The sequence below is a fragment of the Meleagris gallopavo genome, chromosome 3 (genome assembly GCF_905368555.1).
Source record: "Meleagris gallopavo chromosome 3, MGAL_WU_HG_1.1, whole genome shotgun sequence".
Lineage (NCBI taxonomy): Eukaryota > Metazoa > Chordata > Aves > Galliformes > Phasianidae > Meleagris > Meleagris gallopavo.
The window spans coordinates 24,896,445-24,920,230 of NC_139406.1; the positions used below are offsets into that span (position 1 = coordinate 24,896,445).

Genomic DNA, 23,786 nt, shown 5'->3' on the forward strand with positions numbered 1-23,786 from the left:
TTTATTTTGAGTTCCAACAATTCCATTCCATAGACCATTCTCACAGCAAAGAGGGGGACATGCCTATGATTCTTATATCTTGTTACACCACTATGTAAACTGGCACTTTTCTGTTTTGTCTTAATCATTCCTTAACACCACACCTACAACCAAAGGGCAGGTTTTAGCTGAACTTTATTCCTGAGATATTTTATTGTACTTTTGTGTTTCCTTGTGTCCTTGACAGGGTATTTGCAAGTTATTTGTTTGTTTTCGCAATCATTTTCCTTGACTTGCTATTCCTTCTAGAGCTTTATGCAGGAACTGTTCTGTAAGTAACTTTAACATTACATCTTTGTAAAGCAATGTGCAAACATCATCAAAGAAGAGAGCTGGTAAAGAAGGAAGAAGAAATGTAATTGCAACAGGCTTACAGATGAGCAGAAGGAGTAGAAGTGGTAGGAAATAAGAAAGCATGCTTAGTACCCTTGGAGTTCTAAGGAAAGAAATAAAAACAATACAAGAAAGATAATATTTGAGCATTTTCTTGGTTGGTCTGTCTTGTTTGTGCATTAGCTGGTGGGTCTGCAGCTCAGGGTAAAATACAGGACTGAACTCAAATATGTGCTATCCTCCCTGCTGCTGAGGAGTGAGAGGGCTCCTGGCACAGCTTGTATGAGATTATGTTGATGGTGTGTATCATAGCCTGGGTTAGCCAGCAGCCAGCTCAGGAATGGTTTGACTCTGGATGGCTCAGGGGAAGCAGGGTGTTGCATTGCCTCTGTGGTGTATGGAGGGGAGGGAAGAAAGAAGCTGGACTGCAGTAGAGGGTGAGAGGGAGAATGAAGTAGAAGGTCTGTGTTGTAGGAGGTGCATTGTTTTAATGGACATAACTGAGCACAAAGAGGAGTCCTAGCCATACCTTATGGCTTTTGGAAGCAGATCATGGTGGCCTTAAGCAACAGTAGCTAAGGATGTTCCTGACTGTAGGTCATCCAGCCTTGCCTGACAGTGTACTGGAGAGTTGTTGCAGTGGGGAGAGAGCTCTCAAAAGTTTTTAAACTAGTTTTTCACACCTGTGGGTGTACTATGTGTCATAAAACAGGGAAAAAAGGGAACATCCCATTTAGGCACCTGCGAGAGTGCTAGAAAAAACTTATATGCCATGAAACTGTCTAAGAAAGCGGGAAAAAGCTTTTATTTTTAGAAAATCATGGAGAATATGTAACCATCCTATACATTTCTGTTTGTGAGCTAAAGGTGACTTTTGACAAGTTAACTCTTTGAATCTTAGATTCCTCAAAAGAAAGAGGCTAAGAGTTTTTCAAGATATGCAGTCTGTGCATACTTACTGTATGCTTATAAGATTCCAAAGTGATAAATGAAAAATGATGTATCCAAAGCTACAGAAGTCTAAAGCAATTTTGGATATGATGAAGACATCAGTGACGCTTTATGTAATTTGGTCCTTGACTGATGGAAACTGTCATCTGCTGAGAAACCACTGGGGAAGATGTCACCAGACAAATTGGATTTTCACAACGTTTTTACTTTGTGAAATAACTCTGTGGAATGGATTTTATTATTTTTTTTTCTTTTTTTTTTTTTTTTTTCTGAAAGCTCTTAAATATAAATGACTAAAAAGAGTCACTATTAACAATTAGGTAAAACTTTGGAAGTATAAATGAAGTTACTTTTGAAGAAGGATACTCAGAAAAGCTGTTGTGTATGTGTATATTTATATGTATATATATATTTTCAAAGATATACAGAGCAGCACGGTTTGTGTTCTGAAGGAGACTCCCGAGTGGCTTCTGTGTATTGGAACAAGTATGTCAGGAGATGTTCCTCAGGTAACCTGTGGTTATTTAACTTATCCATATTCGTTGTTTGACAGCTTCATCAGGTGCATTCACTAGCTAGTTTGTAACTTCTGTTGTGCCAATTTTTACTACATCTAAACAAAATGTAACTTAAATTTTTAAAGACTGTGTTGGAGGAAGAAAACAAACTACTTTTTTTCTCTCCTTCGAAGGATTTCTTTTTCTATCTTGCCCTATCTAGCAAAAGTAAACTAGATTGCAGCTCAGGTGTGCTCAGGGATGTTCCTAGCATCTATGAGACAGTTTTATGTGGGATTTTCAGTGTAAGCATTGTATTAATTTTGAACTTTACCTTTCATCTTTTACTTTGGTTGATCTTCTTAAAAGACCATTCTACAGCCAAAATCTTATAGGAATTAATTACTTTTAATTTCACCTCATTTATTTTAGGAAAAAAATTATGAACTTGATCCTTCACAGAAGGTAGAAGATATATCTCTGATCTTGGGAGGCATAGTGAAAAATTAAGAAAAGGTAGATAATGGTTTGGGAAAATACAGCTGGAGCCAATATTTTCCTTTCAAATTGATTGTTCTAGGTTTCTGGTAGTTTTATGAGGATTTATATGCTTCTAATAGATATCTTCGAAAGATAGAATCGTTAGTCACATATTTAATGTTACTAATTAAAAAATAGAGGTTTGCATGATGTCTTCAAATATTCTGAATATTGACACAACTGAATGTGATATAAGAGAGATTTTTGTTTTCCCGCTCATTTCCCGTTCTCATTTGAACCAGAGATCTAAATACAAAATCTGGTGTGGAAGACTATCATGGGAATTAGTGAATCATGGAATGGCTTGGGTTGGAAAGGACCTTTACTCCATCCAGCTCCAACCTCTGCTGTAGGCAGGGCTGCCACCCACCAGCTCAGCAGTGGTAATGGTAAAGAACAAGGAAAGCGGGATAGTTGCCTGCTTACCGTGGGCTTTTTCTGTAATTGTTGCAAGACACTACACGGTTTAGTTCACTCAAATGTTCTCCTCAGGGTATTATCTCTATTACCCATCTAAGAACTAAAGTTGTAACCAGAAGCTTGATGAGATGAGTAGGTTTTTTGAGGGCTTGTCTTGATTTAAAAACAAAACAAAACAAAAAACTACATATAAATAAGGAGATGGGGAACTGAAGTGTTCCTTAACAGTGATGTGGAATCAGAGGTCTGAGTTTCCCATTTCCTTTGTATAAGTGCGATAAACCTTACTGTTGCTTAAGGTGTTGACATAAGGAGAGACGCTGTTGGTTATTAATGGGAAGAAATAGTTGGCTAGAAAGGACTAATGAGGAGGTGGGAATCTGAAATGCATTTGCAAATGCCTGTGTGCAGCAGTGAGTGGATTCAGCAGGTGCTTTCCTTCCACTGTATCTCATTTGTCAAAACTGTGGCCACCATGAATTTGCTGAAATTTTTAAAAGCCATTGCACTATAAAATTGTACCAAAAAAATGCAGGATCAAACCCAACAGATGAACAAATTTGCCTGAATTATTTGACTGAAGCAGTCATTTCATGATGTTCCGGAGCTCCTCCAGCAGTGCTAAGTAGTAACTACTTGAACACAATCTTTATTTTGGAAGTTTGCCTAGTATTGATGTGCAGAATATCCTCTGATAGTTCTGTTTTAACAGTACAGTTTTGTCCTTCATATTTGTGATTTAACATAATGCTTTTCGAAACGCTAGTCCTTAGGAAAGATAATTCCAAGTACTATCAAGCAGTTCTGTAAGTGACTTACAAAACAGTAGGTATTTATTAATTTTTAGACTTTACATTCTACAGTTTTCAGTTAGATATTAAATTAACCCCCCCCCCAAATCACAACTATTTGAAGTTGCTTTATTACTGTCTTGCTTCTGTTTTTTTCTTACATCCATGTACAAATTGACATTTTTCCTGCACAGTTTGTAGATACAATAATACATTTCCAGATGGCTACAATGATAATGTGATGTGATGATCTTCTGTCTTAACTGTTTAACAAATACTACTCAAATCTGTGTTGTCTCTTCCCAGTTTATCTAGGATTAAAGAGCTAAACTTGTAATACTCTTATATTACCATATTTTCAAAGCCACTTTTTATACAACTTCAAGATCACATGGAAATTTTCACCCAACTCCAACCTTTACCTTCCTCATTCTCCTATTGACTGAAAATATATTCTCATTCTAGGCAAATGTTTTCACATGGTTATTTAAGTGCATTGTCTTCTGCTGCTCCATTGCATGCAATCTTGCTCAGTCATCAATTACAGCATTTTTGTTCACTCAAGTCATGGTTTTACACCTGCATTTTTTTAGTTCCCAGCACAAGATGGTTTACAGTGTCATGAGGAATGACAAAGCATCCTAAACTATACTATCTCCTGCATCAAACTTGCATCTAGGTAAAGATCACAGTAGAAGGCAAGATACATGGCCAGATTACAAGCAAGAGGTTTTTTAACGTGATGACATTTTATATAAAATGAAGCATCAGTGCACTGGTAATGCAGAATAATAATCACAGCTTTACTTATGGTTATAACTGTGGTTCAGTATACACCACTGATTCCCAGTAGAGAAACTTGGCAATTGACTTTTTCTGTGGCTCCCTTACAAGGAGCATGGATACCTTTTTACCAGTGTATTACGATGAGTAAGTTAATGGTTGTGTCACTTCTGGGAAGAATAGGAGATTGAAGACTGTTCAAGAAATGTTGTCATTGAAGTGTTTCCCTTTAAAGCAAGGCATATTTTGCCCTTCTCTAAAGTGTTTAGTTTTGTGAAATAAACATAATTATGTAGCCTAAAATGAAGGAAAAGCAATGACTTGAACTGAGGCTGTGTTTGCTAGTAAATATGGTAAAAATAAATGTTAAAAATAATCTTCTGGTCACTTGTTTTTCTTAGTAATAACTGTTCAGTGTAGTGGACTGGCATCTTTTTATTGCATTCAAGTTTAATGGCTAAATAAGATTTTTAAAAATTAATTTTCATTTAATGAGGTGTAGAGCATTTTCATTCTGGGTCAGTATTACTAGGTCTCTGAAAGTATATATTTCTTTAAATTCTTTGGTCCATATTTTATTTTATCTCTCAGGAACATGTCAGAGATATTTAGAAAGCATTTGTATAAGGGTCACTAACAGCCTTGCTGGCTAAAATAATAAAAACTTCTGAAGCTTAATTTTATATTGTGTTTTGTGAAGGATGGCAGTTGTGAGAAGATCCATTTTATGCCTGGAGGAGTCTGTTGATATTGAGGCCTTTGTTGACTCAGTTGTAACCAGGAGACAGATATCTTTCCATACTGTAGGGCTTCCTAATATATTAGTGAGGGAATATAAAGAAAAAATGCAATGGACTGGGTATCTGGGTGCTATTTCATCTTGCAGTCAGGACTTATGCACCAAAGTATGTGATCAGAAAGAGGCTATGCAATGCATTTTTCTGTGCTTTACAGTCAGACATATTCACTTTTTGCTAGATTTTATGAATAATGTGTAACTACTGATTTGTATGTACCACACAGCAATAAAAGTTAGTAAAATGAAGCCTATGAATGTCATGCAGTTCAGACTCAGATCTTTGCAGTGCATGTGAGCACAAGGCTGGGCTGCAAGGGTCCCACCCCCACATGTGGCCCTTGTCAGTGCTCAGTTCCTCTGCAAAGCCCTGTCATTTTTAAATTCATCAGAATACTGGGGCAAAGACTGTCTACTGAACTGCTATTGCTCACAGTACCTGTGAGTACTGTACAGATATGTGTAAGATATGTGTTGAGTATAAGTATACAGTATGAGTACTGTACAGATATGTGTTTTCCCTTCCTTCTTGTAGATCAGCTTGTGTTATATGCTGTGTTGATGGTATTGGCTATCTCTTGGGCTCTAAGAAAAGGCATGTAGATTTCCAATAAGAGTATCAGCTGAAAAAGGAGCAGGCGAGGTTGGTATAGTTAGAAAGGAGAAGAAGAGCAAGGGTATGTCAATGGATCTGTGAATCGCTACAGTTTGTGCCCTCTGTGTCCTTTTCTTGCACTGCCTGTTGCTTCTGCCTTCTTCTGGTTCATTTCTCTCACCTCATTTTTTCCCTTCGGCTGCTAAACTTCCTCTGGTTCTCCTTCTGACTTTCTCCACTGCTTAGACTTTTATTTGCAAACAGTGATTACTATTTTTTGTTTTCCTACAAAGTTATTTTTTTAAAGGAAGGTCTGTGTTATCGCTTAGGATCCCTCCATCTGTCTCCTCAGACTGATTTCTAGTTGCCAGACAGAAAATCCCGCTCAGTGAACATCCCTAGCAATGTGTTGGGGAGGCTGCTCTGTGTGACCACAATGATAGACTGGCTGTAAGGGGAAGGAAACTAATGATGGGGATCTGGGTCTTGAGAGGATCTCAAAAATGCTGGGGAACTAAGGATTATTTAACAGAGCAGGGGTTGGGGAGGAAAAATAAACTCCCAAAACTTGGGGTTTTGATCTAATTTTGGGTGACATTGTACTGGTTATAACTACTTTTATTCTTATCTTTGTGATCCTGTTCTGGACCTGCTGGGTTGGCTGGTGCTTGCATAAGGATGCTGCCATTCACAAGCACTCTGCCCGCTGATGAGACAGTCATGAACATAGTGTGATGAATGAGATCTGAAGCATCATAAAAACTTGCTTTATTCATCTTTTGAAAGCTACCTTCGTGGATATCACAAATACTGCAGATCTTCAAGCAGCCCTGGAGAACTAGCTTTTGTGACAGAATATTCTTTTGCTGTCACCATAAGCAACAGATATTAGCAGGTTTTTGGCAGAATGTCTCTATGAGTTTAAAGATTGATTTTCATTTTTTATTTTTCACTGTGTTAGTCAATGACAGCTGATGGGTAACTGCCTCTTGTGGATCTTAAAATTCATACCACTGCAGAAATGAGTGGTGACATTAAGGAAAAAAAAAAAAAAAATTTGAAGCAACTTGATAACCAGTTTGTTAGTTGAAACTGAGTCTGACTTTATGAGAATACAAATTAGAAGGACCGGGTCTGTTGCATAGCAAACAGTCTATGTTACTGGGTCTGGTGATGAAACGGTGGCAAATGCTTCAACTTCTGCATTGAAGATCTGGAGCCTCCAGCTTTATCTTGATGTTTAATGAGGTTATCTTTGAGCTATTGCTCTATTCTAATCGAGTATCTGAGTGATACACACATTTCTAAAGCTGTTTAGAATAAGAGGTTTATCTTAAAGTGAAAACATAAGGAGGTATAGCTTTTATTTGTGGATTTGACAGGAAAACAGAATTAATCACAATACTAAGAACAACTATTTTTTATAAACAAGATTTAAATGAGTTTTCAAATTGTATCTATGTAATTTTAGGAGAGAGGTGATTAAAAAAAAGAACACAGCTAATTTGTGAAACACATGAACTTTAACTCCTACATAGTAAAGATAGGCATTTTTTACTGGAACAGAGTGGAGCACTGTTATTCCAGGCTGATGTGGCCCCTTGATGCCTCTAACTGCCTCTAGCCCTTCTCACTTCTGGATTTCACCTGTGGTGTTGCCAGTGCTGGCAACTGAGAACATAGACGTCTTCTGAAAATTAAGCTAGATTTTTATTTTTTATTTTTATTTTTTTAGCCACCCCATATAGAAACATAGAATCATTAAGGTTAGAAAAGATCTCTAAGATCATCCAGTCGAACTGCCAACCAGCTACCTACCTCACACTAACCATGTCCCTCAGTGCCACATCCACATGCTTCTTGAACACCTCCAGGGATGGTGACTCCACCACCTCCCTGAGCATCCTGTGCCACTGCCTCACTGCTCCTTCTGAGAACAAGTTTTTCCTAATATTTAACTTGAACATAAGTAATATTGCCTGACTGCTAAGTTCTGGTTTCAGGGAGCCGTTTTCCCTCTCTGTGCCCCTTACAGCCACTCTTCCCCCTTTGTTAGATGATACAGCATTTTTTATGTATTCCTTTTCTAGTAATCCTCCTCTCAAATGGCTTATATGAATTTGAGGAGTTTGGCTTATGAAATCGGCCATCACAGAAAAAAGGCACTGAGCGACATCCTAGGGGTGTTCACAAATTCCAGTTTTATGACCATGCAGCTGCTGATATGATTTCAGGATTTTTATGAATGTTTACTAACAATGCACAACTATGGGAGCTTTTTCTTATTTAAGAGAAAACAGCAGTTCCCTCTTTTAGCTGCATCACTTGCAATAATGTTCTATTCTTCAAGTAAGTTGTAAAGATGTCCCACTAACAGTACAGTAGACAAACTTGATATTTTTAGTAGTACTGACATGACTGAAGATGAAATAATTATTGCTAAATATTTTAAAGTGTGTAGTAATAATGCAGAACAACATATTTATTTGAATTCATAACACTATTCTAATGCAATAGTGTGATGTATATGTAGTCTGTAATTAGCTAAGTACTTTTATTTCTGGTTCATGCTTATGCACAAGCTGTATGTTGTCCAGTGCAGTTTGTATAATTCTATCAAATTTTATCTGTTTTGCAAAGCCAGAAGTGTAGCAAAGCAGACAGGGAAAGAGAAATAGATCTCCCAAAGCAAGTTACATGAGCAGTGTCTCCAATAGTGGGCACTGTGTGTAAACTGAAACTAGCATCTTTTAACCATAATCTGTTTCCATACTTATACCGACTTAAGCTCACTTTGTCATGCACTGAAATTGCTGTTAAGCTGACAGAGAATCAATATAGATAATTATTTGAAAGCATTGTTGCCACTTTTGGCACTGCATGTCAACTCTGTTTCTTATACGGCAGCTTATTTTAGCCAAATAAAATAAAACCCAGTTTATAATTCAGAGGTAGACTGAAATTTTTGTTTTGTTTTTAAATCTAGAAATATTGGCATCCTAAATAGATGAATTTAGTGCTTGGAGGGAACAGTCTCTAATGAATCTGCATGGAACTAATGTAGCTGTTACAGGCTTTCCATGCTTAGCTTTTCTCTTTAGCAATAGATATCTTTTGTTGGCTCAACCAATAAAGAAGATTTTGAATTATTTTTTCCTTCTCAAATGTACCTTATGGATAAACTAAATAGTACTATGGTAAATGATAATACACTTACCTAATGAACCTTGCATTTCTTCTTGGCAAACATGGTCCAGAAAAGTGAATGAGGGAGAGAATGCACAAAACCCCTTACATATAGAAATAGAATAATATACTGAATTTTCTAATTCTGCATTTTTCTTTTTACATCCTTATGATATTTTAGAGACTTGCAAAATTTAACTTGTCAGAAGTCTAATGTAAAAAGCCATGCTACAAAAACTGTACAATACATCTAATTTGCCAGTTCCCAAATGTATAGCAATAGTTTAAAAAGTGGTCAGAGTGACTATTCCTGATCAGTTCTGAAGAATGCTGACTGTACCATTTCATTGTGGAGAGAGATTTGCTAATAGACATTGTGCAGAAATGGAGGAAAGTAGCCTGAAAGTTTTGCGTTTAACGTTCAGCCGGTGTTGGTCCAATGCCCCATGTCAAGTGCCAGTTCTTGGTTTAACACTATTAAGGAGAAAGGGCCAGTCCTTTTCTGCTTCAAGACTTCTGAATCTGTTGCATTGTTTCAGTGCTGCACAGGCATTGAGTTCAGGTATTGCCTATACCAGCTTGTTCCTGCAAGCAGGATCTCAAGATGAGAGATGGAGCTTGTTTGAGACCATTACTGTGGGATGAGCAAAAGGGAGCAATCGATTCCTGCAAATTCTGTGGAAAAGAACTTGTTTTTGAAGGCTTTTCTAAGATGTCTGTACATGCTGTTCATACATGCTGAGAGGTGTATTATTATTATTTTTTTACTTTAAAAATTTTTAAATTTTTATTTACTCTTGCTGTGTTAGTGTAGTTTGTGGTTTCTAGAGTCCTTTTCCTTTCTTCCTTTGTCCATACCATACAGTAATGAAGTGGTTAGTGAGATTCTGTTCCTCTCAGTTGCTTAGCTGGCATAAAACTCACCCTTTTCTTGTGAGAGACCTGGTGATAAAATTTCCATCTGGCTCCAACTTGCTTTACTGTTCTTTTGTCTGGCTAGGGTTGCTGAAACTCTCCTCAGTTGCAAGTAAGCTTCTACTTGCAGTTACCCACAATGTATTTGATTTGAATTTATTACTTTAAATGTACTAATGAATGCATTTAATTAAATGAAATTGAATTAATGGATTAGTACATTTAATGAATTTAAAAAGGTAGTAGTTGAGCTAGAAAGAAACTTAAATTTTACTGTTTATCTCTGAGATATATTATCAGAAGTGCATTCACTTTCTTTGTGTCCCCTGCACAGGCTAACCTTGTCTTTGGATATTCTGCTTGAGAGAAGGGGGAGTGTTTCCTGCCTTCATCTTCACAGTATGAAAAGCATATAGTGAGAGAAGGAGTACAGCAAGGCTAGAAAAAAAGTTTTGCCCTAGAATTCTTCTATAACATGACTGTACAAGTATACAGCGTTTACAGCCAGAGAGCCAGAGAAGGCTGAGCTTTCGATACTAATTTTTCTCTTGTTTAATTTATTTCAGTTTTGTATTCACATATTTATGGGTATTTCTGAACTTTGTGAATTAAAGGAAATAAAATTTGTTTCTTTAATATAAAAGTACCACATTGCTAAAATTGTTGGAATAGCTTCTGCTGAACTATGAACAAGAAAAACAGCTTCTCAAAACCTGTCATGTGGTATCTGTCCCTCATTTTGCTTCCTAAATACACATATATAATCTTACAGAAACTTGAATTAGAACCACGTGGTAGTAATATACTGGTGCTATCTGTAAGTTAGTAATATCCATTAGCTATGATATAACCTGCATAAACTGGTTGAATTTGGATCCGAATGGTGCATAATGCTTGAAATGTCATCCTTGCAGAAAATGAACTGAAAACCAAAACTGAAACAGGAGTTTTATGCCCCTTTATATGTGAGTGCACAGAATTTCTATAAGCAGGTATTGCCTGCTGTGAGTCACAAGCAATTCATGGGAATAGATTCATACTGAAATGTGGTATTATAAGATATATGACTTCAAAAGGTAGGAATCTGAATTTAACAGACTAGAAACATCCCTCTCGCTTTTTTTTTTTCCTGTGAAATATAAGCAAATTTAGCATAAAAGCTGTAATCTACTATTAAATTTGCATAGTGCTCAGATGTATTATGTCTATATAATTATTTTGCTTTAAATTCACAAGGATTGGATGTGTCCAGGTCTTGGCTGGAGGGATTTTTAAAGCAGTAAAATAAAGTAGTAAGAAAAGCACAGTTCATCTTATGACAACTGCTCCAGTGTATTAGAGATCAATGTTTACTGACCATTCTGCTTTCTGAGCACAGCTTTTAAAACACTGGGCTTACTATGAAGTATTTATTTGTTTGAAATCCTTTATTTCAGTGTTTAGGATATTTAGACAAATAGAAAATTTCCATCTTATTAAATAACACACTAAAAGTCAATGAGCTCAGATGTTTTAGGATTCAATTTTACTGATCTTTTTTTTTTCCTGAATGGCTTCATTAATATGCAGAATGACATTTCTGCCATTATGGAGCTGTCTTGAATCTCCTGTCTTCCTCTTCTAAAGGCAATAATACCTTAAAAAAGTGTGCTATCTTCAGGCAAGCCTTCAGGACGTGATAAAGCTGCTGGTGGCAAAAGTGTTTTGAGTCCATCATTAGATTGTTATTACTTGGAATGTTGTGGTAAAACTGAAGGAATTGATCTGGATTTCAGATAATACTGGCACAATGAATATTTTGTTGTTATAAAAGTGTTGGCCGTTTAAAAATATAATGGAAATTAGACTTAATTTTATTCTTGTTGTGAATTAAAACCATTGTTTTGGTTATTAGAAAGGAGTCTTCAGCATTAGAATACACAATGAGCAACCTGGTCATCAGTCTCAGCAAATGGGCAGGGATTAGGCCAATGTCAGAACTAGCAACCTCTCTTCTGTAAAGCAAAAGTACCTTGTTAGAGCATCGAGGTCAACCTTGTCCTACTGTATTTGTGCTATGCTATACACACTGTATGGATAAAAAAAAAATACATGCTTCAGGGCAGTTGTTTCTGCAGACAGGTCACTAATATGAAAAAACAATTTATTTTCTCCTTCCTATTTGCAAGAAATCAAAACACTCTCCATTGTGAGAAAGGAGTGAGGGGGAGCGGACAAAGTGAACAAAAAAACAGTTGTTTGCTGATGTTTTCTGAACCTTTTTTATTATATGCGGTTAGAATGGTGATAGGGAAGCTTAAACATGATGCTATTCATTCCATGAAGCCCATGAAAAAACCGTTTATAAATGCAGACAGAATCAACTTGCTATTACTTTTGATCTCTTGATGTCACATGACATTTTCTTTTAAAAAATACAAAAGAAAAGCAAATTAAAACTGACTCTCTTACAAGATTTTTGGAGCATAACAACAAGCGTGATACGTTGGACACTTTATTCTACCCAAATGTTTCCATAAAACTGGGAACTTGGTTTCCTTCTCAGAGAGAAGCCTACAGGGATGCCTCAGGTGTCAGGCAAGCTGCATGTTTGAGAGGATTGAAGGCCAGTTCTACAAGAACATGTCTTCATGGTGTTGTGGTTGGCCAGAAATGGCATGTCTGCTACTCCACTTTCTGAGAGGTGGTGAAAGTGTTACCAGCGCATATCTTGGTGTGTGTGTTTTTTGTTTTTGTTTTTCCAAAGCATGTGTTCAGTTTTCATTATCTATGAGAAGGTAGCTGAGGCAAAATGGGTTTAACAAGTACCCTGAACAGGTTATTTTTAACAAGAGCTTGCTTTATGTCTTACAAAATAGTCCCAGTTATGGGATGGATTTTATTTTACAAAGTATCATTTCATTTGTTTTATCTAAATAAATCAACAAAAAAAAGCTCATTATTTTCCCATCGCACAAATACAAAATTAAACCTTTCCAGCAGGGTGGGGAGTAATAAGTAACAGTTTTTGAATGCTTCCGAATGATGAAGGAAATTAATATTCCTAAACTATTTAGGGATGATGACTTTACAAAGGATTTATAGGAACAGTTGTGATTGCATACTGTCAGAGAGTCAAATCCTAAATAGAGAGAAAATGATTTCATTAGTGATTTTGTTTCTATTTAAAAAAAAAAAACAAAACCAAAACCATAAAGAATTGTTTAACTTCTCTGTTGTATTTGTTCTTGCTTGAGTAAATTTCTTTGAATTCTCTAGGTGCTTTTCCCCCATGTGTGCGAGAAGAGTGTCTAGTTAAAAGAAGTGACTGCTATGGAGGACAGCATGACCACCATGAAAGGAAGCTGCCTTCTTGTACTACTGTTGGCAGGATTTGGAGTATTAGGAATACTGGAGCCAGATGCAGAAGATATTCATTGTCACAAAGCTGTGCACCCGGTTATCACGTACAAGGGTAAGGAGTAAGAGCAATATGTCCTTTCTTCTTTCAAAAAAGAATTATATCTATCTATCTATCTATCTATCTATCTATCTATTTAGAAGTACGCTAAGGAATGTGTAATCTTTTAATTCCTGTAAACTTCTGTTTGCAATGTACTGTGTTATGAAAGAAAAGTGCATTCAGTGCTGTTTAAAAAAAAAAAAAAAAAAAGTTACCTGGACTGTATTCAACACAGGATGAATACAACTAAGTTTCGAAGTTTGTTTGCAATTTTCTGCTGAATCTGTCAGTTGAAAGTGGGTGACTTATTTTCTTCTCTGGTTAAAATAAAGCTAAGATCATAGATTATGTAGCTCAGGTTAGAGGAGGTTAAGTATGAGAAGCTGAGAAATCCTTGACTTAGTGTAAGCACTATTCAGTAAGAGCTAAAACACTGGTTAATGTGTTATCAACTCTGTTTTTCTCCTAAATCCAAGACATAGCATCATAGCAGTCACTATAAAGAAAATTAACTATATACCAGGACATCTTCCACCATGCACCACTGTGAAGATCCTGGTTCCATCTTCTTGTTAAATATCTTGCAGGTACTGGAAGCCACCACGAGGTCTCCCTCAAGGCCTTCTCTTCTCTAAGCTAGAAAAAGCCCAGTTCACACTGAATGTACTGGAAATCAGGTTGTCCAGATCCTTAGCCATCTTGTTGGCTCTCCAACAGGACATACAAATTGTTTCAGTTTATCAGCACTCTTCATGTATTGTGAGATATTAAATGGGATGCTACATTTTAGATTGATTAGCTTTCATTGATTCTGTGATCTCTTTCCTTGGTTCTATCTCACTGAACAGGCTATGCTCTTGTTAATCAAGCTTGGGGTGCTGTTGGCTGCCTTTTCTACACAGGCTCTTTCATGTCTGCCAAGATATTTTGGTCTTTTCAGCTGCTCCCCAGCCAGGCAGTTCCTTCCCAGTCTATGTTGAGGAGTTGCTCCTTCCCAAGTGCAGGCCTCTGCCTGTGTACTTGCTGAATTTCTTGATGTTGCTCTTGGCCTTTTCCTCCAGCCCACCTTGGTCCCTTTGGATGACAGCCCTTATCAATGAATTTGGAGTTATCTGTAAACTCAATAGTGTGTCACCTCTTGCCTTGCCTCCCCTTTGTTGTTGATTAAAATGTCTGCTAAACAGAGCAGGTCCCAGGATCAGTCTTTGTGATACTTCACTTGTTATCAGCATCTTGGTGGAGTAAGTGTCGTTAAACACTTACTCTCCAGGCCTGATCATCCAACCAGCATTTTTTTATCCACCTCATTGCCCATCTGTAGAGACAGGCTATAACATCCTATTTTGTATTGAGACAGTGCTGGAAGGGTTGAGATAAATTACATTCACTGCTCTCACCTCATAATTAAAACTAGTCATTTTATTATAGAAGGCAGTCAGGTTGGCCAGGAGTTGACATAGCTTTGGCAAATCCATGCTGAGTATTCATTGTCACCACCTTCTCCATCTTTCTGTAAAAGAGTATTCCAAGGAGACTGAGTGACTTTCTCAGGAATTGAAGAAAGACTGGCTGTCCTGTGGTTCTCATGTTTTGTTCGCTGCTTCTTTCTCTCTGTTACTTTCTCTCTGTTTCTTTTGAGAGATGAAGAGTGGCCGGTTATCTCACTGTTCATAGACGCAGCTTGTCTTCTTCCTTCGATTTTTATGGGCTTAGATCTTGCAAGTTATCTCTGGTTCAGGTTGCATCTTCCACTGATAGTTCTTCAACTGTTTTGTTAAATATGGAGGCCAGTGAGACCTTGTTGGTGAAGACTGAAACTGAAGAGATATCGAGTATCTCAGCCTAATCTGTGTCTGCTGGCACTAGGTCACCTGCCCAGTTCAGCAAGACTTACATTTTTTCTGTTTGATATTTGGTTATTGTTGTAGCAGTTAGCAGTTCTTTTTGTTGACTTGACATTCTTTGCAAGTTTTAACTGCCCTTGAACTTCAGTTAACTTGATTCTTACATGCCCATGCAGTGTTTCTAAATTCCTCCTTGATCACTTTGTCCCTGCTTCCACCTCTTACATATTGTGTTTTTGCACTGGAGCTCTACTCTGAACTGCCTGTGTAGCCAAGCCAGTAGTTATCTTCTGAGGTGTTGGGATAAACTGCTGAGGAAAATTGAAACAAAGTCAAGAACACTTAGAGAATGTAGTCTATAAAAACACTGGGCATTTAATAACTTATCTGATTGTCTTTTATATTTTTGAATTTAAATTATTTTACATTAGTGTTATAATTTAAAACAAATTTCAAATAGTTTTTAGCTGTGAAGATGCAAGGATTGAGATTTTTATATTGCCTATTGCGTTCTTTCTGTTTCACTAAGAGAAAACGTTTTTTTTTGTTGTTGTTTTGATGAATTAGGATTTGTTGAAATTTAATTGACAAGAAGTTTTGTTTCCATTCTTTATATAATGTTCTGTACAGAAAGTCTTTTTTGTTGTTCTAGTGTTGTAATGGTTTAAGAGTAATGGTGTCAGCTGTTCTTTTCTCCAATATATTGAGTGAACTAAATTGGTCATATTTTTTTAAACTGGAATTGCAAATGATCTGTCTAATGTGAATGGGGGACGTTTATCTCTCATTTATTGACGGATTAAGTAGTCTGATTTGGTTTGAAATACTGGTTTTCTTAGTGTTCAAATAGTGTGTGTAATTTAGATTTAAAAATTAAATGATAATTTTGTATTTTATCTTAACATGCATACACAAAGTTTAAATTAAAGAAGCACAATTAAAATTCTGTCACTTTACTTAATTTAACAAACTAAATGATTATTTCATTTACATGTTCTGTATATGCAACAATGAAGGCAAATAATTTAGATTTGTTACCAGTGCCACATGCTAAAGGTTGATTAAAAATGCATTGATCTGAGCCTGATTCTATCCATAAATTTCAGCCAACATATAGGAGAGTAGCTTGAATTTAGCTTTATCCTGCCTTTTAGACTACTATAGTATCATACTTGATCTCTAGTGAATTCTTTCAGTTTTGAGTTATCTGTTCTAAGGTTTGTTGGGGACAGAGACATGCTCTGTTCTCTTGTTTCAGTTGCATCTTACGAAGTAGCCCCTGTTAGTGTACTGAACAATTCTGTCTTGCTGTAAATAGATGTGGAGAATTCTGCTATGTAGGAATATTTATTTTCAGATTGCTTGTATGAGATTTGGTAATATTTTTCTATGCTAGACTATTGACTTTTGTTGTAAAAAAAAAAAATATATATATATATATAAATATATATATCACTAATCAGTACATATCTGCTATGCATCTAAACTTCTATGAACTGATGACAAAAATTTCCTTCACTTAAAATATTCTGATAAGCTGTAGCTCATACTTAGCAAAATAATCTCAAGGGAGTAATCAGTAAATCTGAAATTATATGTAAAAATGTATGTGCACTGTGTTATACAGTATATAATAGCTGGGTAACATTACTAGTGCAGGCACGCAGCAGTTGACTAGTAATTACAGGGCTGCTAGTTAAGCAAAACAGATGAGAAATCAAGGGAAAAGATGAGTAAGAGAGGTTTGTCTTTGAAACTGTATGTAAGGAATGAAATACCTGGAGTATCAAGTTATGATGAAGATGTATGTATGAGAGAACTATGTCATGAATGAATCCTGCAGGATCAAAGATGGGAACTCAGGGAGCAGTGTATCTCCTGCTGTGATCAGAAGCACGACTGCCTGAGGAACATGAATATCCATCCATAAGTCTAAAGGTCCCCATAAGATACATCCCAGAATCCTGATGGAATTGGCTGATGTGTAGTCATCAAGCCACTCTCAATGATGTTTAAAAAGTCATGGTGGTCAGGTGTCCCTGATAACTGGAAAATAGGCAATGTTAGCATTCAAGGAACTACTGACCTGTCAGCCTCACCTCAATACCAGGGAAGATCATGGAACAGATCCTCCTGGAAGCTATGCTAGTGGAAGAGATGGAGGTGATATGGGATAACAAGCAAGGCTTCACCAAGGACAGATCCTGCTTGATGAATCTTGTCACTTTTTATGATGGCATAACTGCATCACTGGACAAGGGAAGAGCCACTGGACTTCTATCTGAACTTCAGTAAGGCCTTTGACCCACTGCCCCATAACACTCTTCTCTCCAATTTTAGAAACATGGTAGGTGGAGTATAAACTATTAAATAAAACTAATGGAGTGAGAATCTACTGTAGTGTGTATGGATGAACAACTGCAAAAAAAAAAATAATAATGAAATAAAAAATAAAAAGAGAAAGAAGTCCCAGAGAGTTGTCATGGTAAAATATAGGAGATATTTTTTTTTTAAAGAATAAAAGTAGTTAGTGGCATTTCGCCTTACCAGTATAGTTGTGGAACTTGAAAGCTGTCTGACCTGCCCAAACTTGCACAGTCCACTTGAGACTCGCGCTGTTGGTAGAGTCCTCTAGATAGACCTAAAGGGACCTACCCGGGAGCTTGCTTGTGTCTCCTCTCAGGTAGCCATCCTTTTGTTTTGTTCCAGACAAACTTAGCTGTGTTATCTCATGCAATTTAAATGAGTGGAATGATTTAGCACATGTATTTTGCACAAATCACATAAAACCCTTGACTGAAGACTCCTCCACTGCTAGATCGAGGGATGCAGTGACCTGTTCCATTGTGTCTTGTCTTGGAGGAATGTTCAGGCTTACAGCTTCACACTGCCATCTCTTTTTTTAATGCTCTCTCATACATACATATAGAGTGGCACTGGCATGAGATGCTGGCTAGCTGATGGATTTGTGACATATTTTAGCAGTTTTAGAATATAGATCTCATTTATGTTTATTAGAAGAAGTATAAGCTGAAAAAAACTGATCCAATACTGGTTTCAGGTTTGAGGTTATAAACATCTACTGCCCTGTCATTCACTTGCATAACGTCTAGTTTCTTAGTTTTTTTTTTTTTTTTTTTTTAATAGGCATCAAGTACAGTTGTGAACTTGAACTTAATTGATGCTCAGAGTATAACTGAGATCATCTGCTCTAGGGCAAGCTTCATTTTTTTATTCTTCTCTAAAGTAATCAAAATTTAAGATTGTGCTGTCTCAGCAAAAAAACAAAACAAAACAGTTGACAATTTTAGAAGCTGTGTTTAGTGATATTTTGAATACATGGTGGGCTGTAAAGAACTTATCTGTTAAATAAACTTGCTTAAAAATAACATGTCTCAGTCCTTAAAAGAAATGCAAGTAAACCCTTCATTTCTACTTGAGGTTAACCAGAAAAGAAAACTAGCACAGTTATTTTCTGATTTCTTGCTTCGGCAATCCTAGGAAATATATTTTCTTAACCTTATTGTCTAACCGCCACAGAATTCCCTCACTTGGCATTTGTCTAAGTAATATAGATTCAGTACATCTTTGCTTGTTTTATCATGTGGTTTCTGTATGGAGCACATATGCTTAACATGTGCCAAGAGGAAATAACTTGAGGACTAAATAAGAAAAGTACATGCTGCATGAACTTGTTTTTGTTTGTACTCTCATCTCTTTCCCCTAATCTTATTGCAAGCTACTGTTTAAACTAATAATAGTCTACTGAAGCTGCTTGGTTTTTATTACTCTTTTCTTCTTTTTCAACTGCTATTCAAAAATAATCTTTCAAGACCTTATGCCAGATTCAGCAATGGGATTGAGGTGTGTTGCTTTCCAACCTTTATCTTCCTTTAGGTTTTTCTTTATTTAAAGAACACTTGTCAGTGAAGAGAAGTTAATGGCTAGCTAATATTACAACTTTCGCTTGTCCAGGTGACAGGGCTATGAGATTGCTTGTGCTATCCTTTCAATAACCAGCCACTTTCAAGGAGGAAAATAATACCTTCTCCATTTTTTTTTTTTTTTTCCCTTAACAGAATTATCTGCTTTTATTTTTGTACGGGAGACTAAGCACCCACTAGGGAATGGCAATTTTCTACTGATCACAGTTAATTCAAAAAAAATGATAGCATTCAAGACTGAAAGGTACTATCCCTTTACTCTTTGTCTCAATCAGCCTGTATCTTCGTTATCCATTTCCATAAGGAAACAGTATGACAGGGAAGCTCTTGAAGGAAAGAATAATTAGATACTAGCTAACTTATTTTTCTTTGCAGAAGTGATCATTCTTTAAAGCAAGTGTCAAGTTTCAATTCCTTTGGTTCTCATAAGTATTCAAGTCAAGTGCTGGGCCATTTTAGAATGTTAATAATTTTAGCAATGAATAAAATGGCTCATCAGCTGCACAAACATGTCCTTCTATCCTTTGCATAGCTTTTCCGTGACTGATTTTCTCTAACTGTGGTTGTTTAGAGCATGTGAAATTTCCTGTCCATAAGCAAAGCAGCAGAATGAGAAGTTCCTGCCACATTCCACTACTGATAAAGAGCTTACAGATGGAATTAATCTGTTTTCTGTTGTTGTGGTTTTTGTGGCGGTTTTTTTTTTCTTCTTCAAACGATACATATTTTTAGTGGATGTGGATATTTTTACAGAAAGATTGTAGAAGATAGATTCCAAACTGAAATGTATTTAAGAAACACGTGGACAATCAAGAAATAAAGACGCTGAGTAGCTAAACTTCTATAATCTTTCACAAGCTTTGGTGTGTTTAAAGAGAAATTGAAAAACAATGTTGTTCTGATTATAATTTTTTTTCCACTACACAATATATAACTTTTTTCAAAAAATGTTAAAGGAATATTCTATCTCTTTAATTGATGCTGTCAGTGTGAATATTCTATTGATCTCATCCCCTTGAGAAAGGCCTTAAGAAAGCGTACCCGTTGTTTCTAAATCAACTAGCACAGAGTAAACTATACTTTGCCAAAGGATTAAGTTCTCAGTGTGTAATGTCCACTTTGATTCAGGTGAATTTTATTTCCCTTCTTCTTCAGGGTCTTCAGTGCTTTGTGACTACAGAGCTACTAGGGTTTACTGGAGGAGAGTAGGTGTATGGCTGATTAGCATCACACAGGTGAGGGCTGGGAATCAGCCCTTTTTAGCTGGTCTTTGTGTGGCCCATTCATGTCCACCTTTTCCTAGACCATACATATTTTTATTTTATTTTTTTTCTTTGGAGGAGAAGGAAGAAAAAAAAAGAAAAAGAATTACAAAAGTTCTTAAACATTCAGCAGTCAGTACTTTAAGGTGACTTTTTTTTTTTTTTTTCATGTGCTTTCTTTCCTGCCTCACTTCTGTGGCACGTTTCAGTTGCTATTGAAGGACTGGAGGATGCTGAACATCAGCTGATTTTGTTTGCATGGCTGAGTGTGATAGATATTCGTTTGTAACATGACAGTTTGTCATATTCAGATGAGACAGTACTCTGACCTGTCATAAGCTTATCATTCTGCTAATAGTGTTCACTTCAAGTTTTGTTATCAAATAGTTGTAGAGATTGGAAGGGATCTCAAGAGATCAAGTTCAACCCCACTGACAGAGCAGGTACCCTACAATAGGTTGCACAGGTAGGAGTCTAGACGGGTCTTGAATACATCCATAGAAGGAGATTTCACAATCTCCCTGGGTAACCTGTTCCAGTGCTCCATCACCATTGCTCTAAAGTTCTTCTGCATGTTTGTATGGAACTTCTTATATTCAAGTTTTAGGCCATTATTCATTGTCCTGTCACTATGTAGCACTGAGAAGAGCCTGGCCTCATCCATTTGCCTTCCACTTCACTTTTAGGTATTTATAAACATTTATCAGTTCCTCTCTTATTCTTTTCCCCAGGCTGAACGGAGCCAGCTTACTCAGTCTTTCTTCATAAGGAAGATGTCCCGCCATTTATCATCTTTATGGCCCTTCAGTGGACTCCTTCTGGGGGGTCTCTGCCTTTTTTAAACTGGAGAGTGGACATAGTTTTTTAAATGTCTCATCAGGGCAAACTAGAGGGGGGGAGGATCACTTCCTTCAACCCGATGGCCACTCTCTTTTGAATGGACCCCAGGATACTCTTGGGGCACACTGCTGGCTCATGGCCAACCTGTTGTCCACCAGGACACCCAGGTCCTTCTCTGCAGAGCTCATCTCCAGCAGGTCAGCCCCTCACCTGTACTGATGCGTGTGATTATTTCTCCCCAGATGCTAGACTTGCTCTTGTTAAACCACATCAGGTTACTCCCTGCCCAATGCTCCCATCTGTCCAGGTCTTGTTGAATGGTAGCACAGCTTTCTAGTGTGTCCAGTGTTATGACTTTCTACATTAAGAAAATGTTCTTTACAATTTCTGAGGATTAGGAGATGATTGTACAATTAGCTCTTACAGTACGATGACTGAAATACTTAATAATGACAAGTATCTGCAATCTGAGTATCCTTTAGCAGAAAATTTGGGAGCTGTGTTTATTTGAGAATTGCTATCCGTTTGTTTGTGGGGTAGTTTTTTTCCTTTTCTTTTTCTTTTTCTTTTTCTTTTTCTTTTTCTTTTTCTTTTTCTTTTTCTTTTTCTTTTTCTTTTTCTTTTTCTTTTTCTTTTTCTTTTTCTTTTTCTTTTTCTTTTTCTTATTCTTTACCTTTTCCTTTTTCTTTTTCTTTACCTTTTTCTTTTTCTTTACCTTTTTCTTTTTCTTTTTCTTTACCTTTTTCTTTTTCTTTTTTTCTTTTTCTTTTTTTCCTTTTCCTTTTCCTTTTCCTTTTTCTTTTTCTTTTTTTCTTTTTCTTTATCTTTTTTTCCTTTTCCTTTTCCTTTTCCTTTTCCTTTTCCTTTTCCTTTTCCTTTTCCTTTTCCTTTTCCTTTTCCTTTTCCTTTTCCTTTTCCTTTTCCTTTTCCTTTTCCTTTTCCTTTTCTTTTTTTTTCCTTTTCTTTTTCTTTCTCTTGCAAGCAACTCTTGTTTGTTTGTTTGAGGTCTTTTTTTTTTTTTCTGATTTTTTTTTTCCTTATTGTTGTTTTGGAGCAGCTAGGGTATGTGTTCTAATTTGAAGTCCCAAGTCCAAGTTCTTACTGAGATTAGCATCAGACTTTGTCTCCTTTGCTCTTTGTGTTACCATATATCCTTTTTTTTTTTTTTTTTCCTTTTTTTCTCCCTCCATGAAATATCTTCAGGACTGAAAATATTTTAAGAGGTGTTGTCTTGGGCAGAATTGATAGAGGCAAGGAATTGTGTTAAGCTCAAACATTGTGAATAAAAAAAAATTAGCATTGTAATATGCCACTTTAGGTAAGTGTCATTGCAGGACATTCATTTTGAGAAATAGTCTTGCTAATTGAAACAGGTGTTGTCCAGAAAAGTACATGGTACTATTTTAACTATCTACAAGCAACTGGCCTATGCTTCTCTTTGTTACAGTAAATAAATAAAACTTGTGCAGGTTTCTTTGTGAAACTCCTCATTAAGACCGGATACTCGTTTCCTGTAATTGTACAACATGGTTTCCTTCAAGGTAAACTCTATGGCCAAGGCCATCTTATAATTGTTAAATGTGAAAAGTTAAGCCCCTCTACAGGGAGGGGAAGGCAGGCAGTGGCAGTGGTGGGTGCTGGAGCTGGTAACTGGAAGGGGGAGCTGCGCTTACTGGGGAGAACATGGGCTCTGTGCAGGCTGAGGTGTGAAGCTACTGTCTGCTTGGAGTGCTGACTAGCAGAACTGCCCCAGTGAGGAACAAATCTCTCACTGGTGTGGGGAAGGTCTGATGTAACTAGTATTATTTCCACATGTGAAAACACAGCTGAGATGGGTGGCATTGTTTTCACAGCTCAGAAAAACTCCATGTTTTGATAATGTACTCATCTGCATCTGAGCTGCTGAATGAGTCCCTACTCTAAAGTGTGGGTTAGCCTACATGCAAGGTGGTTTACAGTGCAGAGTTGGGAAAAAGTTTTCTTTGTTTCATCCTCCTTCACAAATGGATGTGTTTTTTTTTTTCTCTCTCCTGAGAATTCTACAGAGGTTTCTCATGCCCTTCTCATTTTTATTTATTTATTTAATTATTTTTCATCCTTTTGGTTTGATTAGCTTTCTGAAACTTCTCCCAGTTTTCTGCTCTTAAATTATATGTTTCAGGCTTAGGCCATTTCTCATTTTTATGCTTTAGATTGAACCATAATGTTAAGACTTGAAAATACCACTGCTGTGTACAGCAGATTCCTTATGCCTTTTTTTCCCAGGCTTTCTTGAACTAATAGCTGATGTGAACAGGATATACAAGTAGAAGGAACGTGCATCTGGTGCAGGATAATAATGCTTATGTTTCGCTGAGGTTGTCTCTCTCTCTATTTGACATCTCCTGCATTTGTTCTCTTTTTTCCCCAGTGTGTTCTCCTTCTCTATGCCTTCTACCTAAGTCTTCTATAAATTAGTTTCCATGTTGTCCCCCAGGCTTCCCTCTTTCTCTTCTTGTACATGAACTTAATCTTACTGTATTCTAGCTGCGGTAGTGTTTGCCTAGAAAATGCTCTGAAAACTTTCTGAAACTCTGTATCTTTGTGCCAGCACCTTTAATTAATACTG

General features: G+C 36.7%; 1 protein-coding gene across 4 annotated transcripts in view; it reads left to right on the forward strand.

Moving 5' to 3' along the window:
• Nucleotides 1-23,786, forward strand: part of SEMA5A (semaphorin 5A) — a 316,919-nt gene that overhangs the window by 82,447 nt on the left and 210,686 nt on the right. For all 4 annotated transcript variants that reach the window (XM_085220463.1, XM_085220466.1, XM_085220462.1 and 1 more), the window contains one exon: nucleotides 13,105-13,300. In XM_085220463.1, coding sequence (XP_085076589.1) covers nucleotides 13,159-13,300 — 142 coding nt within the window. In that variant the 5' untranslated portion in view covers nucleotides 13,105-13,158. The remainder of the gene's footprint in view (nucleotides 1-13,104; nucleotides 13,301-23,786) is intronic.